Source organism: Pyrus communis, chromosome 6, assembly GCF_041283825.1.
Source record: "Pyrus communis isolate YQ-2024b chromosome 6, ASM4128382v1, whole genome shotgun sequence".
Classification (NCBI taxonomy): domain Eukaryota; kingdom Viridiplantae; phylum Streptophyta; class Magnoliopsida; order Rosales; family Rosaceae; genus Pyrus; species Pyrus communis.
The window spans coordinates 5,176,590-5,196,312 of NC_142570.1; the positions used below are offsets into that span (position 1 = coordinate 5,176,590).

General features: G+C 36.5%; 2 protein-coding genes and 1 pseudogene across 7 annotated transcripts; 1 reads left to right on the plus strand and 2 right to left on the minus strand.

The window, feature by feature from the left end:
* Nucleotides 1-190: 190 nt before the first annotated feature.
* LOC137711396 (E3 ubiquitin-protein ligase AIRP2) lies at nt 191-2,607 on the minus strand. Of its 2 annotated transcripts, none has more exons than XM_068450632.2 (5): nt 2,371-2,607; nt 1,565-1,727; nt 1,379-1,445; nt 812-1,040; nt 191-619 (listed from the first exon to the last, which is right to left on the minus strand). In XM_068450632.2, exons 1-5 carry the CDS (start codon nt 2,460-2,462, stop codon nt 409-411), a joined length of 762 nt encoding a protein of 253 aa, XP_068306733.2. In that variant the 5' UTR covers nt 2,463-2,607; the 3' UTR covers nt 191-408. The 2 variants fall into 2 exon arrangements, with proteins under 2 accessions (XP_068306733.2, XP_088551692.1); XM_088695566.1 differs by lacking the exon at nt 2,371-2,607 and adding an exon at nt 1,898-1,976.
* Nucleotides 2,608-5,222: 2,615 nt separating this feature from the next.
* On the plus strand, nt 5,223-11,338 carry LOC137711512 (uncharacterized). 5 transcript variants are annotated; one of them, XM_068450751.2, is made up of 7 exons: nt 5,223-5,365; nt 6,923-7,088; nt 7,487-9,233; nt 9,422-9,520; nt 9,671-9,754; nt 9,881-10,056; nt 10,691-11,338. In XM_068450751.2, exons 2-7 carry the CDS (start codon nt 6,954-6,956, stop codon nt 10,943-10,945), a joined length of 2,496 nt encoding a protein of 831 aa, XP_068306852.2. In that variant the 5' UTR covers nt 5,223-5,365; nt 6,923-6,953; the 3' UTR covers nt 10,946-11,338. The 5 variants fall into 5 exon arrangements, with proteins under 5 accessions (XP_068306852.2, XP_088551693.1, XP_088551696.1 ...); XM_088695567.1 differs by having other exon boundaries at nt 5,227-5,365; nt 7,487-9,284; XM_088695570.1 differs by having other exon boundaries at nt 5,247-5,405.
* A 107-nt stretch (nt 11,339-11,445) lies between these two features.
* On the minus strand, nt 11,446-13,215 carry LOC137711511 (adenine/guanine permease AZG2 pseudogene; annotated as a pseudogene).
* Between the last annotated feature and the right edge of the window lie 6,508 nt (nt 13,216-19,723).

A 19,723-nucleotide genomic window follows, 5' to 3' on the forward strand; every position in this document is an offset into this window, starting at 1 on the left:
TTTTAACAATAAGTACAAAATAAAAGGTAAAGTAAATAGTACCAGATTTGATTTTTTAGTGTAAAAATGTGGTTTTTCATTAAAGTGAATAGTACCGCGGACTTTTCGTTAAAACTCCATTTTTCAAATCGGGTCACAAATTCAGACTGGATTTCGTCGAATCAGATTGCCTTCCATCAGAAAATCAAAATGAGAAAAGAGATGACTCTTCTGATATATATATATATATATATATATATATATATATATATATACATATATATGTTTCTGTCTCTTACACAAAGCATGTACATTATTTGCACAGCGTGAAGTGGAAAAGAAATTTCGATGTGAAAACCTCACCGGACTCTGTACATGTGATGGTTGGCAATTGCCTCTCTCTATACACCATTTTGCTAGTACGTTTGATCAAATTAAGTACTCGTAGTACATTAAGAACAGAGCATCCGGGAGATCTTTGGGTAGTCTGTTGATAAAAAGGTAGAACCGCAACATATCTTCCTTCAACACGGTTTGAGTGTCAACCACATCGCTACCGCAGGTCAGAACCCACAGGTCCCCCGAGTTTACTCTTTTTATACTTCCCCGGCAAAATGGGCAAGATTCTGATCTTGTGTTCCTGTAATATACAAAGATGCAAAGATGTGACAATGGTTTATAAATGACGACCCCATCATCGTCATATGGAAACAGCATAACACCGGATGAGACTAAAGTGATATGGAAACAGCATAACACCGGGTGAAACTAAAGTGAGAAAAGGAAGAACAAATGTTTTTGGAAATTAGGGAAGAACTATGTATATTCATACCAGTCACGGTAGCAATTAATGCACATGGCATGGCAGCAGTTAGGCAAAACCATTTTGGTGCAAGGTACCAAGCAGATCCCACATTCATCTTCTCTCTCCAAGTCCACATCCAAAAGCTTTATCTTATCATTGTATCTTTTTCTAGCAGCCATCTCTAGAGATTCCTCTTGGGTGAGATCTATCTCTAATGAATCACCGTGGAGACGCTGAAGGGACGGTAATATAACATCTGCAGTTTTAGGTTCGGGAAGACATGAATAATGATGAATTGCAGAAACAACACTGCTAAATACCACAAACATACACGAAGTTTAACGTGTTTTGAAATTCAAAAGCAGACCAGAATGAAATGCGTCCTTAAAATTGGAATTACAGCAGGACAAATGAGATTCATTTAAAGAATTAGTCATTAATTTTCGAAATCCTAAAGTTAAGTTATGCACCAGATGGACTCACTTTGAGGTTTTCGGTAAAACATGTGCAAATATCCATTCTCTATATAAGGTCCAAATCACATTCTTAAACAGATGTTAAACTAACTACAAAAAAGAGTAGAAGTTTACGTACTGTAGAATTCGCTGATGGTCGCTTTCCTTCCGCATGAAGAGATATTTGATCTCCCATCCGAGCGTACCTGAAGAAATACGAAACCAACAACCATAGAAACATTCAAGAACTCGAATTCCATTCGTGGAAAAGATTAAACTGTAAATTTAATTTAGAAACACATGCGCAGGCAGGGAAGAAACCAACCTTATAAACAATTACGTGGAAAAGATTTAAGTAACTTGAAAGTAAACACGAAGAGGAGCAATCAATCCATTGAAGCAAAAACAGGAAAATGTGTGCCAAGTCATTGTAAACCAATTTCATTTGAAGAACCGTACCACCCTTGCTTCGGGGGATAGAAGCTGCCCTGCATTTTTATTCAAGTAACATCAAAAGTCACTTAACTTGATCAACCACCAAAAAATAAATAAAAAAAAATAAAAAAAAGGGTCTATGAACTCGGTGAAAAACATCCTAAGAGTCAGCAATCCAAATTAAAAAAAAAAAGGTAATCAAGGACAAAAGCCGATGGTGTGCCCTTAAAACTTATTCTGCAAACCCTTGTCCATATTCAGCAACCCCAAACATTATTTCAACTCTAACCAGCAACAAGAATCTAATGAAAAATAATAGTAAAAAGCCAGCAGTATATCCAAAGATTAGGCACAGATTACAGAAATCGAAAACTTTCTCAGAAGCATGGATTATTGTTTACATTTAGGTTAAAGTTTGCAAGCTGGGTTTCAATACGACAATGTATCCGATTTCAGATGAAACAACAATGGCACCAGAAACAATAGGCATTAGATATTCTATGCATACCCAAATGGATTTTAGTACCAAAACTTTTGCTGAAACGAAAACACAGCTCTCTCTCTCTCTCTCTCACACACACACACAGAGAAACAGTACATCAAAATCAAAACCAAAACTCATATGGAAATTCAACCCAAAAAAAAAAAATTCTTCAAAAAAAAAAGTGGGTTGTAAACTTGTAATGTTGTACTCACAGCATATTGGCATGCTGAATATCTGACTCAACAAACTTGAGAGAATCATGGTAAGAAGGCCTGGAAGCAAGCTGCTCATAGTAATCCAACATCTCTCAATCCTTTCCACTCAAAGTTTCAAGCTTTGAAGAAAATATTGGAAATTTGGAGGAGAGATGATCAAAAAGTAGAGAGAATGAAGAAACCCCAAGATTTTGGTGGTCAAATTATACACAAAACCCAAAGAAAAATCATGGGTCTTTGCCAAAGACTGGACTTTTGGGGACTGGAAGCAGCTGTGAGAGGCCAGTGGGGACCAAAACTAAACAACCTAATCTTTCATCTAACACAATATAATAAGAGAGAGAGAGAGAGAGAGAGAGAGAGAGAGAGAGGGGGGGGGGGGGACTTGGTCTTTTTTTCCTCCTCTTGGTGATTTTTAAATTTGATTTGGTGATTGTTTGTTTTGATTATCCACTAAATTTTAAGTTTGCAAGTTGTTGACTTTCTTAAAACTTGCGGTTTGACTGCTTTTAATTTGGTTTGGTTGATGGTTGAGTGGTTTTGAGTAGGTTTTCTCTGCTTTCTCTGCTTCCAATGGGAACCGTTCATTTTGCTCAGAATAATGGGAAAGGTCCATTGCGGACAGGAGTTGCAGAACTTACAGGACAACTCGATTTTAATTTTGTTGGGGATTTTTAACAATTGGCCCCTTAATTTAGCATCTTACTATGATTCGTCCCCTGCACTTTTGATTTGACCCTTGTGATTCTGTGAACGCACCAATTCGCCCTCTCTTGTCACACATCTGCTTCGTCAATTTGAAAGGTTATTTTTGTCTATTCAAGTCCAAAATATTAACAAAAATATGATAAGGTTGATGGTTATGGACGAATTGACATGTTCTAAAAAGAGCGCATAACCAAATTGAAAGTCTACGTGGTCCATTTGAAAGGTGATTTCTGTTCATTCAAGTAAAAAATATTAACAAAAATATGATAACGTTGATGGTTATGAACGAATTGACACGTTTTAAAAAGAGCTCATAACAAAATTGAAAGTCTATGTGGTGAACTAGAAAATCGTACTAAGAGTCTGCTTAGGATTTTTTATGGATCTCGAAAGTGCTCTGCAATTAAAAATGCTTTTAACTACATTTGAGAGAAATGCATTTATCAAATACTTATTTAATTCCAACAAATACTTGTAGGGGGTGTAGTCAAACGAGAGATTTAAAAGGATTTTAAAAGATTTTTTCAAGTGATGAATTTGATAGGATTCTAGAATCCTTACAACTTTTAAATGAATTTTCAAGGATTCTTATAGATTTTGATTAAAGATTCTTATGGATTTTTAGAGACCTTCTTGTCATTCAAAAAAATATTTTTTAAATAGAAATAAGATTAAAAATAAAAAAGTTGTAAAAAGGTAATGAAGAACTTTGCCCAGTTCTCCCAACCCAAAGGCGATGTTGGAGCAATTCGAACCTGATCACCTTCCTGATTCCCGCAGACCTTACAAAGTTCTTTTAAAGCAACATGATGGTTAGGATAGAAGAAATGAGGAGCAAAGGAATGAGGGTGCTGTCACAAGACTTTTTACTGATGCATCATTTATTGGACCGGAGGATGAGTTTAGCTTCATAATGAGATAATAATAATGTGGTTCAAACTAGCTTTTAACAAAAATCGAACCTAAGATCTCTTACTTACAAGTGAAGAAGAATACCATTAGACCGTAGTACTAAGTGACTTGCTTGTATGAATATATGATTTCTTCATAATTGGTCTAGCCTAAACCCTAAATTTAAGGATACTACCACAATTAGGGGTGGTTCGGTATGGGATACCATACCGAAACTAGTATCCCGAATCACAAACCGAAATTTTTCGGGACGGGAATTTGAAGACCAATCCCAAACCAAATTTTCGGGAATCCCGAAATATTTTCGGGATTTTGGGACAAATCGGGAATCCCAAATTGAAATATGAAATTATGAATTGTTCTTCAAATATATAATTCAAGAACACATTCATGAACTAGGAATTTCATTTCATTCACACTACCATTTAATTGAACACTGGCATGCTTGACTCTTTTTATCATAGTCAAAATTCAAATTAATTAAACTTTTTTTGCAATCTGTTGAGAGACAAAAGAATCAAGCCTTCTGAAATCATCAGCCATGACAGCAGCAAAAATAAAATCCACATGAATATCAAACAGAACATGAAAAATATGCAAGGTGTAGAGCATTCTAGGTTGCTGAGCATGAATTAGAAACTACTAGCATCAATTATAAAAGAATAATATATATATGTATAAATATATATATATAGTAATTAATATTATATATTTTCGGTTTGGTATGGGATTCCCGAAATATCGAGAAGCCAATCCCGAATCCCATACCGAAATTTTGGGATTGGTTCGGGATAGCATCCCGAAAATTTCGGGAATTTCGGTTTGGGAAATTTTTGGTTTGGGATTGGGATTTTTTCGGTTCGGTTCGGGATTTTCGGGAATTTTTTCCACCCCTAACCACAATTTTCAGTTTAGCTTATGTTTTTGGGATGGTGTATTTACACAACTCATTTTTACTTTTCGTACATTCCTTATTAATTTTTATTCTCTAATTTTTTTTTTAAATTCATTTAAGCCGACAATAAGAAATTGAGTTGGACCGTGTGACGGGATATCACCACTCATGCTCATTTTCTCTCTGGACTGGGCCAGTTTCATGACTTCTCAACAAAACCCAATCCCGTTGAGTTTTGTACCAACATGCAAATTAAGGGCCCACATGACACGTGTCCCCATCAGCAGTACACGTGGGCATCCTGATTTGACCATCACTAAAAAGGTTCCTTTTTCTGCGACACCGTTCAACGAGTAGTACGACTCAGCTGGGGTGACTGTTGAGTGCCAAGAAAGCTCTCTTCCTCTTCAAAGACAAAGGTTTTTTTCAGAGGATTTTCAACCCAAAAACTCACCCCTAAGAGCTTCTCACTCACTGGTAGGAAGCCTTCCTTCGCAATTTAGCTTATTTTGTTCTTGTAAGTATTATTTTTCCATGAATTTATGTTTTTTCGAGTCTTGAAAACAACCTTTTTGTAAAGAAACAGTAAGACTGAATACGATAGACGTTTGTCCAACTCTCGCAAAGGGAAGCCTAGGGTCGCCCTTTTATTAAAATAAAGGGTTTTTTAATTTAAGTTTTTATGTGGGGATCATGTATGTTTAGTGAAAAAGCTCTCACCTTTCAGCGAAAGACAGCTTCTTTTTTTCACCTTTTGCACTCATGGGTTTTTGTTTAAGCCTTGATCGTGAAGATTTTATGGTAAATTGTTTAATTTGTTCTTGTAATTTTTTTTTTTTAATTTTTGTATATTAATACAGGGTTTTTAGCTTTTCCTTTTAGAAGCATGATTATGTAGTGAAAAGGTCTCTTGTTTCAGCGAAAGAAAGCTTATTGTTTGTTTGTTCGGGTCTCATGGGTGCCTGTTTAAGCATTGATCGTGAAGCTTTGAAAGTACATTGTTTAATTTAAGTTACTCCTGCAAAAGAATGTCGCATCATGTCCGTGTTGAGAGTTGTCCCACATTGGTGAGGGACAAGGTTTGCTATGTGCTTATATGGTCTTGGGCTACTCCCCATATTGCCAATTGGTTTTATGGTGGAACCTCAATTTCATCATGGTATCAGAGCGGGTTGTCCTCGTGTGAAGCCAAACGGCCACACGCGCTCCACGTCACCCAGTTGTTGTCCACGTGTAGGCTTGAAAATCCGCCACACGTGCGGGGGCGTGTTGAGAGTTGTCCCACATTGGTGAGGGACAAGGTTTGCTATGTGCTTATATGGTCTTGGGCTACTCCCCATATTGCCAATTGGTTTTATGGTGGAACCTCAATTTCATCAGTCCGATTTTCGGGTGCTTGTGGGCAATAACTAGCTTTTGATTTGGTGGCACACATTGTGCGTGCCTCGGGGTTAAAGAGGAACTCATGTTTGTACATGGCTCGGGTTCAGGCCTTTCGTAAAATTATGGAATGATGTGTTGGGTTCACACTTAGTTACAGTGAGGCAACCCCTTCAAACCATTTATAATGTTTTTCGGATTTTCGAAGCGTAGGACGTTGTCTACTGCAGATGAACAAACGTACTCACGAATATATTTTTTAGGATTAGAGTTCACAGTCTAGTCACTCGTTTAGTTGGCGTTGTTTGTATCAAGAGTAATTGGAAATTGATTGTGCTTCCGTAGTGTTTCCTGCTACCGTAATTGTTAGAGCATCTGTTAGAGCATCTGCTACCGTAATTCTTTTTCATTTGTAATTTGGTGCAATATGTTCCCATTAGTTTGGCGCTCCGCCATGGCAGTTAATTTATGTTACTTGTGCCAGTTAGATCGAAGCTGCATGTGTAGTCATGGTCATAAATCATATTAGCGCGGTCTCTCAGAAGAACTGCTGACATCACTTTGAAGTTTATGATGTTTCTGCAAAGCTTATTTTATATGATATTACTATCTCATTAGAATACCGTATTCATTTATCTTTTTTCCTTGTTGTAGTGGTAAAGTATTCAACAGAGCGAAAGTAGTGATGGGTAGTAAGCTCGAAGCTTGTGCAGAATGTACTCTGAACTGTTTGCAGGATCATGGGAACAAGAAAAAAGCTTCAACTGTTGTCGCCTCTTTTTTCAAAATCATGATCGGAGATCAGCTTTCTAAAGTTTTGGTATGATAAAATTTCCATCTTCCCCCCGCCATACTAAATTGTAATCTATTTAATTTTTATTCCCATGTTCTATGTAGATTGTAGCTCTCTTTTTTTAGTATGTGCATCAAACTGATAAACAAATTCAACAGTATCTCTTCTTATCTGGGGATAACATTCCCATAGGAAGTACTTATTTTAAACATCGAAAATTACTTTGTATCGTTCTTTCTAGAATTATGTAAACAATGTGATGTATACTGTAGAGAGATTCACGCAAAAGGTTTAACTAATTTTTCATTATCTTGTGAGTTTGATAAGTATATATTACTTAGTAATATATAATTTCTGCTACTCCCTTTTTGCACTATGATGGTAGAGATTGTCCCTTCTAAGCTTACCAAGTCATCCCATTGCAGTTCTTGCCTCCTAAGTTTGCTCCTACTGTGTCAGCATTGGTCAATAAAAAAGCTGTTCTTGAAGATTCACGAGGGCGGCAGTGGAAAGTTACGATATCTAGAGTTGATGGCTCCCTTGCTTTTCAACAAGGATGGAATGCATTTGCATTAGACAATGACCTACAAGTCGGAGAATTTCTTATCTTCAATTATGTTACAGATTCACATTTTGATGTTAAGATTTATGACAAATCAGGGTGTGAGAAACTCAAGTTTTCTGAGGCCATGAATCAGAAGAAATGGACGTGGGATAACCAAAATTCCTCTGTCAAAGATGGTCCTTGCCACACAGTTGATAACAGTTTGATGGACAAACAGGGTTCAAGCACCTCTCTTATGTCTGACGCAGATGAAGATATAGGTCAAGATCTGGATCCGATGAATGCCAAGAGGAAAGCACCTATGGTCATGGGAAATGCTTCAAAGTGTGATAATAGTCATGAAAGGTCAAAGCTTAAGCTGAAAGAACCAGATAGAGATATAGGTCAACACCTGTATGATATGAATTCCAAGAGGAAAGCACCTATGGTCATGGGAAATGCTTCAAACCGTGATAATAGTCATGAAAGGTCAAAGCTTAAGCGGAAAAAACCAGATGGAGATGTAGGTCAAGATCTGTATGGTATGAATGCCAAGACGAAAGCACCCGTGGTCACCGGAAATGCTTCAAACTGTGATAATAGTCATGAAAGGTCAAAGCTTAAGCTAAAAGAACCGGATGGAGATATAGGTCAACACGTTTATGGTATGAATGCCAAGAGGAAAGCACCTGTGGTCACCAGAAATGCTTCGTGTGATAATAGTCATGAAAGGTCAAAGTATAAGCTGAAAGAACTAGATGGAGATATAAGTCAAGATTTGTATGGTATGAATGCTAAGACGAAAGCACCTGTGGTCACCAAAAATGCTTCAAACTGTGATAATAGTCATAAAAGGTCAAAGCTTAAGCTGAAAGAATCAGATGGAGATATAGATCAACACCTGTATGATATGAATGACAAGGGGGAATGTACAATTGCAACAGAAAATGCTTCAAACTACGATGATAGTAATGAAATGCCAAAGCTCAAGCCAAAAGAAGAATACATTGAAGATATGATCTGTATGATCGATAGAGAACTGGGAGACAAACAAGAAGACAACAGAAGCTGTATTTATGATTCACTGAATTTTGAACTATTCGAACTGAAGTCTGGCACTGGTGGAAGCAATGAAGTAGTTGTTTGGGATGAAACATGCTCACATCATGATGATTCATCTGTAAGATTGAGAAACGAGGCTGGCTCGGTTGATAAAAATCCCGTGGCTAAAGAAGCAGTGGCTGCAGCATTTCCAATGGATGAAACCTACTCACCTCATGATGATTCATCACTAAGATTGAGAAACGAGGCTGGCTCGGTTGATAAAAGTCCAGTGGCTAAAGAGGCAGTGACTGCAGCAATTCCGATGGATGAAACATGCTCATGTCATGATGATTCATCACTAAGATTGAGAGGTGACGCTAGTTTAGTTGATAAAGCTCCAGTGGCTAGAGAAGCAGTGACTATAGCAATTCCATTGGATGCATATAAGTTTGATGGGACTGAGAAAAATAACTCTTCTGAAGCCAGAGTGAAAAAGGTATCACCTTCTGGTGATGATTCAAGAACCACCAACAAGACCTCTCATCATCTCTTCCCAACAGCTGCTGTGAATCCGAATGATACAGGTAGCGTCTCTGTAAACAATATAATAGAATTGCTGAATGCTGACGGATCAGGTAAGACGCAGTTAATTCCTTGCTCCCAACTGTTTGATTGTCGGTTTCCTGAGTGTATAATGTCTGTAGTGTACACGGTTTTCTTTGTGTTCAATATCTTAATTTTGTTTGTTACGTATTCTCAATTTCATTGGCAGGCAATAAGGTGGCAGCATCCAAAAAGGAGCATGATTTGATTGATGACAGTTTTCAAAGAGCTAAAGAGAACTTTACTGGAACTCCTCTGGAGTCTTTTGGTATTCCTGTTACATTTGGATTCCAAAAATTTTCTGTCATTCTACTGATTTCTTCCAAATGCTATATGTCCCTTCATAATTGTTAGAGAACCTCTCCGTTTCTGGAAAAATGTCATTTATTAATACGAAAAGAATATCTGATGTGAACAGATATGATGATGAAGGCCGTTAAAAAAGAGTCTGTAGATTTGACTTCAGATCCATGCTTTCAGAAAATCATACCAGAAATAGATGGTATGATATTATTATAAAAATCATTTAAGTAAGGGAAGCTCTATTTGTGTTTGTGCAGAAAAATGCTGAGTGTGTATTGCTGTAGGATATCTCACTCCAAATTAATTACAATACATCTAAATGCAGGGAAATCATTCGAGCCTGTCGATGCAGTGTGTAGTCAGATTTCTAATATGATTAAAAGAGAAAAGGACATCGCGTTTCCGGTGCCTGTGGTAAAATCTGAACCTGTCGATCAAGTTGAAACCTTTCCAAGCTCATCGTTCTCCTGCTTGGTGGCAGTGGGCAGTCAATCGTTTCTAGTACGTTAGTTAATCCCCTTATATATTTTATGTTTTTTCTTTGCACCTTCATAGCATTCACTTTTACTCTGTTTCGACAAGATAAATTTATGGACTGACTGATTCTTGGTACTGCTACCTCCTTTTACTTTATGTTTACACATGCTTTTCTTTTGTTAACCTTGTTAGCTCTTTCCAAATGCTGTCAATTCATTTTTGAGAAGGATGCATCTGATAATCATGCGCTTCTATAGGAAGTTTTTCTGGTGGCCCGAACAGGCTGACATATTGATATTATCTATTCAGGGTTCTGATAGTTTGACACAATCCTGTAGAGTCAATCAATTGATCATTGAAGTTTTACTTTCGATCAATATATGGACATTGGGGCAAAAAGGGAGAAATCAATGTGGAAACTTGAACGCTTAATTATCATTATGTATTACACATACACTAGTGTTTCATTTTCACAGAACGGTGCATCTGATAATTACACACTTCTAATTATGGAGATGTTCATCAGAGCAAGCTGATTGTTATAATGGATATGCCCTGTTTGATCGAGGTCCTAGCCCTGCATTCGCCTTGCATATGGATACCGAGCATTCTTTAGGTTTTGCTTGACTTATCTTACCTCCCTTCGATTCTTGTGCAGGAGCTGCCAGTGCGCTTGCCAATACGCATGACCATCAGGGGAAGGCATACACCGGATAGGAGGGTGATTTTCCTTCGAGACACAACAATGAGATTGTGGCCAGTCCTCTACATTGATAATTGTTTCTCCAAAATTTTGTCAAGTGGTTGGGAAGCTTTCAGCAAGGCAAACAACATTCAACCGGGAGATACGTGTGCTATTGGGATCGAAGATGCATCTGAACGCATATGCAGCGTCCATATAATTAGAACCTAAGATGATACAACACTTTTTGTGATTTTTTGTATGTACCGTGGGAGTATTGTTATTTATATCATCTTGAACAAACCACCTTACGTAACTCTAATAGAGGTGGGGTCCACACATGTGGGTTTAACCTCAATTAGAGAAGTAATACGCATGATGGTCAGTTCAGATGGTCGAAATAGCTCTACTCTTTCTGTAGAGCTTCAAAACCAGCACGCAGGAACCACGTATTAGGTTGTAGTCTAACAAAGTTTGACCTAGTTTTAGTTCCATCAGGATTCAGGAGCAAGAAGCCCTGGATCCTGACTGTTGGCTTTTGTCTGTTAAAATATGCTAATTCTGGAACATAATCTTTGTCCATGATGTGTAATTGTCGCAAGTAGAGAGGATGTTGGTCTTCAATCATAAATTGCGTAAATTACAGCAACAAGGATGTTAGTCCTGAAATATTAAAAATATAAAAAATTGATTGATTGAGAGGTTAGTATTTACTCATGCATTCGAAGTTCTGTATTCAAGGTCGTCCTTTCGTAATATCACTGGTATAAATAAGAGAGAGAAAAAAAAAAAAAAAAAATTAAAGCTACTTATTACAAAAGGGTCCTCCTATAATCACCCCAAAACAACAATTTAACCAAAAAACGGCTTCAAATAATTTCAATTGCCGAGTCTACAGGAGCTGTTGCAGACACTTGATTATGTTCTCTTCCCACCATTCTTTTCATCTTAATCAACCACTTAATCATGATTATCAAATAATCATACAGATTAAGAGCAACGTAGAGCCCAATGCCACCAATAATCCCATTTGCTATGGAATAAGTGAGAGGCATTAAAATCATGGTCATGAAAGCAGGCGCAGCCGCCTTCATATTCCCCCAATCTATGTCCTTCACAACCTTCATCGTCATCACCCCAACCATCACAAGTGAAGGCCCTATAGCCCACGGGGGCACACTAGACAAAAGAGGAACGAAAAACAACGACACGAAAAAACACAGACCGATGGTCACTGCAGTCAGCCCTGTCCGCCCGCCTTCTCTCAAACCCGCTGAAGATTCTACGTACGTCGCGATAGGGGTCACCCCCAGTGCGGCTCCCAAGACCGTTGACCCCGCATCAACCAAGTACGCCGAGTACTCGCCTTCGAACCCGCCTTCGTCGTTCACGAAACCGCCCATTTCGGCCATGGTGTACAATGTGCCTGTGGTGGCAAGAACATCAACGTAGAGCAAGGTTGCCAGAGCCACCCAAACCTCAGACCTGTTGAAGTTGGTGAAGCTTATAGCCCCGGCCGTCGATTGAATCTTGTGAAAGTCGACAACTTTTTTGAAATAACTGAAATCTGCGTCACCGATTTGTGTGTTGGGAAACACCGTCACACTTGTGCCCCTAAACCATGATATGAATGTGACAAAAACGATGCCGTATATCATGCTGCCCTTAATCTCCTTCATTAGGCCGTAACATGTGATTATAAACCCAGCTGCACCCAGCCAGAACTTTGGGCTGTGCATTTTCCCACCAAGGCACTCACCAGTTGCTGGGTTTGTGTTAGCACAAGCAGTTATTGTAACCAATGTGGATGGGTCTGGGCCCACTAGGCCCACGCCTTGGTGGACTTGAAGGCCCACAAAAGCTATAAAAAGCCCAATCCCTGCTGCACAAGCAAGTCTAACAGGATGAGGGATGAGCCTGGCCAGCTTTTCCCTAAGCCCAAAAGCAGCAATTGCAAGAAAAGCAATTCCTTCGAGTAGCACAACAGCTAGGGCAGTTTGGTAAGACAGTTTCCCACTTCCATGAAAACCCACCAAATTATAAGCCAAGTAGGCGTTCCCAGGGGTAGATTGGCAAAAACGCCCATGGCAATCGACCCGATCATGGCTGATAAAATTGTGCCAACAATGAGGTCACTCTTGATCTTTGCAAGGCAGTTTTGGTATCCTTCGTTGGGGAGGATCATGCAATCCGGGGTGGCGGTTTGGTTCACCGGGACAGAGCAGTCGGCGATGGAGCATGTGCCGCCTGAGTCGGCGAGGATGGTGGCGTTAACGGAGATGATGTAGGCCATGGTGAGGAACGTGGCTAGGCCGGCACGTAGCTCCTTGGTGAAGCAACTCCTCCTTGCTTCTAACTTGAAGTATTTGCCAACTTTGCTCTTTGAAACTCCATCGTTTAAGCCTTTCTCTAGTTTGCTCCATGACTTGCCTATCTTTGTGAGAACTCCATTTCCCATTGCTACACAGAACTCTCCCCCCATCTCTCTCTCTCTCTCTCTCTCTCTCCTATCTCTCCCCTCTCTTTCTCTTTCTCTTTCTGTCTCTCTCTTTCTTTGGTGTGAAATTGTGTCTTATGCTAGGGTGGTGGTTAGAGTTATATATATTTGTATCAAGATGCTTGAGTTGGCTAGGAAGGGAATCTTCTTGGATATATTTTAAGGACAAATGGGCACCATGCAGGGCAGAAAGTGTGAAAACCTGAAATTTAGGAAGTAGTAGGGCATTCCAAGCGTTTCATCACATGGTGTCACAAGCTTTTAGGATAAGAATTGGATAAACTTTTTTTTGAGCGTTACATTGGTACATGTTACATTATTAATTTATATATTATAATATGGATAGACAAACAACGTAATTAAACTTATGGTATGCTGGCATGAGTTATGGTATTTAGTTGTAAATACTAAATATGATTTGTTTCCTATTGTAATTAGATTAACATGGTATAGTATTAATATAGGTTCATGTATAACCTAACATGGTATAACATCAACATAGGTTCATGTATTAGAATATTAATAAAATGATTTACCATATGAGACAATCACACTGCATTTTTTTCCGGAAAGATTGATGTGGTTTGGTTTTTGGAGGGAGATTCTAATAATAATTAGGGTAAATTGAAATTAAATAGTTAACAGACAAAAAATAAAAATAAATAGTTAATACAAAGTATAACTATATATTATGGAAGCAACCTGCCTGATTTTGGATTAAAAATGCAAGTCAAACTATACGTAGTTACCCTACTTAGTATTACGGTCTAGTGATATTCCTCTTTACTTGTAAGTAAGAGGTTTGATGTTTGATTCTTGCTAAAGACGAATTTGAACCACATTATTGCGAGACCCTTGTGGCTAATATGGTTTGTTAAAAAAAAAAAAAAAAAAAAAACTATACGTAGTTACATATTTATTATTGATAAAATAAAATATACAATAATTATTGTTTAAGGGCTAATTTGGAAGTGTTTTTAAAATAACTAAAATCGCTTTTAGAAAAATACCTTTTGGGTTCCAATTCACTTGCACTTTCAGTCATTTTAAAAATACTTCCAAACGAGCTCTAAAATTGTAAAAGATGTGCAATAGGTTTTGGCAGTTGACTCTCCTAATATTCCAGGCTAAAAAAAGAGAAGAGGCTTTTGATGGCTCTCCTCTTACATTATTATACATGTGATGATCCAGTATTTTGTGGCCACTAGAGTTTTGGAAATTATTCAACTTAAATTCTGAACAACTTGAACGAAGACATATTCGAAAAGCTAAATATGCTCTGTATTTGGGATGACAATCTTTGCTGGAGGAAGAGAAGAAAAGTTCGATTGAGTGGTGGGAGAGAAAACATGACAGGATTTTGTTTTTTGTTTCTTAAAGAATTGTTAAGTACTATTTTATATTGGATATTTTATAAAAGTCAATGCTTGTAGAGGTATAATGTGGGAAATTTGTAAAACATAAATGGTTGACAAAATGTATTTTTATTCAATAAACCCAAATTCATTGAAAGCTGGGTAATAAAAGGGAGTATTGCAACTAAATACACTAATTATAGGCATGCGTTATAATCAATCGTGCGAGTTTGATATCAATAACTTGAGAAATTTATTTTCTATTGAAGTAGCGCGTAATGTTTATTCATGTATTAATTTTAATTATAAATTTTCTTATATAACAAAATATATTTGCAACTTGAATACATATGATAACAAAACTTTGATCTTAACCACGCACGTCGTCTTTGTAGAACCTTGCTTAGCTACTGAATGATTAGCAAGAGCTCCTACTAAATAGTCATGTTGGCTGCTCAGCAGTTTGACACATATTCACTTTTTACTTTTATTTTTTATTTTTAATTATGCAGTATTAAATATACCATAAGTAGCAACATGTTATTTATCAGAAATTCCTACTAATTATTCAGCACGAAGCAAGTTCGTCTTCGTGCCCACCTAACTATATATCTTTAATAACATTGCACATGACATGCAACCATGCAGGAGATGCATATATATGCATCAACTTTTTTAGGGTATATATATATATATCTCTCTCTCTCTTCTTATGTCTCATCCACCTATAATCTATCAAATCTCCTTTAAATTTGATATGATCTGGTTTCGTCCTCATAGATTTTTGGGGTTTTGAAGAGATATGACTCCTTGATGACTAAACGATGAGAGACCGGCCAAATTATTATAAATCTTGTACCTAAGTCTCTTATCTGTACACTAACTTGGGCCCCAACAAGAAAACATATTGATTTTGAGTTAGTTTTTGCTTAATTTTTTTACTTATTTATTTATATAGTTCTCTTTTGTTGATGACTAGGTTGAGAACTCCAAAATCAAAATCTTTTAAAGATCTGAAAATGTTTTTATATTTATAATTTTAAGAGTAAGGAAGAATCTTGTGTCTTGTGGACCCTTAGTGGTAGGGATTTCCTAATCTTAAACTAAAATTTGTACTATGTGTAAAAAAAAGGCTTTTTAGCTTAAGATGTTTTATGATCAAAATAATTGATGATGTACAAACTCAAGGATCAGACTACTTTTATCGATTTCAAATCTCAAATATCAAAATAAAGAGTTACACCAATCTCATAAATCATTTTGGCTATAAAGCCAAAACAAAAACTACAATTCGTACTCAAGACCTTCCTAATCTTAAATTTAATGTAGGTTTAGTGTGCTTAAAATGTAGTATTGTAGTGTACGAGACCAAATATCTGACGTACATTTTTTTTTTTTGAACAAACGATATTATTTACATTAAGGGAGAGGAGGGTGAGTTTAGCCTCATAATGAGTTAGCAATAATGTGGTTCAAATTCATCTTTGGCGAGAATCGAATCTAAAACCTTTCACTTACAAATGAAAAAGAATATCACAAGATTATAGTAATAAATGACAATATTTGAAGTACATTAGCAACAAAAAAATACGAAGTAACTAGGGGGCAGTAGCCTTTAAAAAGTAAATGCGGAGGACCATGAATTATTAATACGTATATAGAAGCCAATAATAATAAAATTAAGAAAAGCTAAAGTATATGATACATTAAAAGATGTGAGTAACGCATGCAATTAAAGAAATGAAAAAAATAAATAATATTAACAAAAGGTGCCAAACCATTGTCACTCTGTTGTCCACTAGTTAAAAGAATCTAGGTAGCCATCAAAGGTTCAAATGTTGTACTCAAAATTAGCAGCTTAATTAATCCTTAACTTCAATTAATTAATTAGTATTAATGTTTTGGAGGAGAGAAATAGTGTTGTCAAGAGTTGAAATATACACTTTATCGTTAAAAACCTTATACATCAGAAGACTCAAGGCTTCCGAGCAGAGGCGATCCTCCTCATGCAATTGCTAATTATATTTAGTGGTATTGATCGATTTCTCTCTCTGAATTTATAAAGAGTTGTTAATTTCCTCATTGAAGTTTAATTTTAACCAATTATCCTTCTAAACTTTTATATTTGGTCAATTTTCTTCCTGAATTTTAATTTTAGCCCATTATCTCTTGAACTTTTATAATTAGTCAATCTCCCTTGAACTTTAAGTCCCCCTAAACCCTAAACCTTAAAATTCAAACAAAAAGTTTATGGAGTAAACTAGCAGAAAAAAAAAAAAGAAGAAAAAACAATATGTTTCCACATTACTTAGAAATAAATTTACCTTTTGCAATTATAAAATTAAAGTTCTGAAAAAAATTATCTAATTATAAAAGTTTAAGAGTAATCGGTTAAAATTAAGTTCAAAGGAAAACTGGCCAATTAAGTTCACAGAGTTAGTTAGCTAAAATTAAACACAAGAAAAATTAGCAGCTCCTTATTTCAAATTTAGAAAAAAATCGACAAATACCTAAATTATTTACTATTCTTCCAGTACTATTAGAAAAGAGTACACATCAATGGTTTCATGTAAGTTTTCTCCATCGGGGGGCATTTTTGGTCGATAACTTCGAAACCCTTTGGACGAGCTATAACTTAAAAAACATGAACCCTAATTACATGTATACAACTCCTACTGGTTTCATAGAAGTTTTCTCCATCCCCGCCGCCGCCGGGGGGGGGGGGGGTGGTGTGTGGTGGCATTTTTTGGTCGATAACTTCGAAACCGTTTTGGAGGAGCTACAACTCAAAAACCATGAACCCTAATACATGTATACAACTCCTACTTTTTCTTAATCGCATGCGCAGAAACTGAAATTTTATATAGTGTGTGGAAACTTGAAACAGCAGTGGCCCAGTGGGTTCTCCTTTTGAGAGACAAGAAAGAAGAGGAAAGTGAAGATTAAACTTTAGATACTTTTTAAAAGGAGAAACACTGAGAGATTAGTGTTGGGGTTTGGCATTACTTAAAAAAAGGTTAAGAACCAATACCCAAATGGAAGGGGAGGAGCAAAAGCAAGGCCTCCGCGTAGGTGGAAGAAGCACTACTTAAGAGGGTATATATCTTAACAATTTTTTTTTTTTTTTTTGTCAATATAGAAAAAGATGTACTTGCTTAAAGATGATAATTTAGTAGAGTTGTTATTGACGCGTTATAAAAGTTAATTATCACGCGTTTTTCTTTAAATGAATCAATAAAAAGAGGAGTTTTTTCGACTTTTTGTTCATCCTGCAATCTTATTTGATGATTGAAATTGTTTACTTTTTAGATCACTTTTTAATGATTAGCTATGCAAAAATTTAATGATAGCGCTTTATTTATTTATTAAATGAATCAATAAAAAGAGGATTTTTTTCGCCTTTTCTTTTCATCTTGCAATATTGTCTAATGATAGAAACTATTTATTTTTTGGATCACCTTTTGAAATCATCTATACAAAAATTAAACTAAATCCAAAATCGTTTAGTAATCTAATGATTATCCAATAAATAAACGAACTATGTTTCTCACTTAAACACGAAAATTTTGACAACATTAATCAAATGGTTATATGATTTTTAATTTGGTTGTTCTTTTGCCAAGTTGATCTTTAAATAGTCTAGTATACATAAGTTCGGATCATAAAAAAACAATGCAGAATGAGAAGAAGAACCGAACAAGTAAAATGAGAAGGATAAAGTAAAAATGTTACTAGCATTTCCTAAAAACAAAGAGCATTATGACTATTTTTCTAATACTAATTAATACCAATTTGCTAATTCATTTACCTAACGCCAAATTAAAAGAAAAAGGTCAAAAGTCATGGTCTTTTTTTGTTGTTCTGGCCTTCAAAGTCTTCGGAAGTAGGAACTTAAAATACGATTTGCCACATAGTGGGAAGATGCAAGGATTTTCTGGACAGAGATTAGTGTTGTGATATGCCTGATTCTCATATAGAGTGTGACTTTGATGCTGGTCCAGCCACAAGCTTACCCTCAGCCAACCCCATTCCCTGACTAGATGGCTCAGCTAGTTGGCGATGAAAACTTTAACAATTAAATTCGTTTTACGCGATTCAGTCGTATGGGGACAACTTGGATGTGCTTTTTTTTGGTATGGAGACCAATATAAAGAAACTAAAACTATATATCCGGCGTGGTTTTGTATATGGTTATATGAAGTAGTTGTTCTAAATCATAAAATGTAGCGAAACTAACTTTGTCTAGCAAACTTACAAGGGTGTTTAAGAAATATAACAGATTTCATAGGGAAAAATTTTGTGGCACAAAATTCATGTTCTATCCGATACGAAAAGGTACATCCACAACTTTCAAAGGATCCATTCAATTGTACAATTCTTTGAACTCCCTACGACCTTGAAACTTTCCACCTTAACTTCATAACTAATTTTTTACTAAGATCACAGGTATAAATTTTCGCCTTGTTCAAAACCTTACCATGCTTCAACAAGTACTTTGCCGCATCCAACCCATCTGGTCGTCCCTTGAACCTTCGTATGCAAATAGTCTTAAGGCATGACAACAGACACGCACAAACTCGGGTATTGGCAGTTGTTGTTTAGTGTACTTTAGGGTTTCGGTGACTGAGGTTGATTTCTTAGTGACATGTTGTCAACTCCTTAATTCATGGGGTTGGTATTACTTCCCAAAGTATGGTGTAAGGATTTCAAGGATGGGTTGTCATCCTCACTTTAGCTAAGTTATGGGCTAAAGTTATGGTCTTAACCCTACTCTTGTCTTACCATACCTTGTCTTGTCCCATGCCCTTATTTTTATTGCCTCTCTCGGGTCTAGGGCAGAAACCAAGGGATTGTGTTTTTCTTCTCCCGTGTGACTTCTCTTTGTAGTTCCATATAAGAGTGTTCTCACTCTCTTGTATTTTTCATAATGAATATACAAGAAAATCTTTGAAAAGGAACATGGTATCAGAGCAGGAACTTTAACCTGTTCCTGCTATACTGCTTTCCTTAGTTTTCACTCTCAAAAATGTCTCAAGAAAATCCGGCAAATTCAACGGCTGATAGCTCCCCGAAAATTTCCTCCATAAATGCACAGGAAGTGGATGTCAATCCAAATCAAAGGTTAAGCTCAGTCGTATTAAACGAGTTCAATTACTT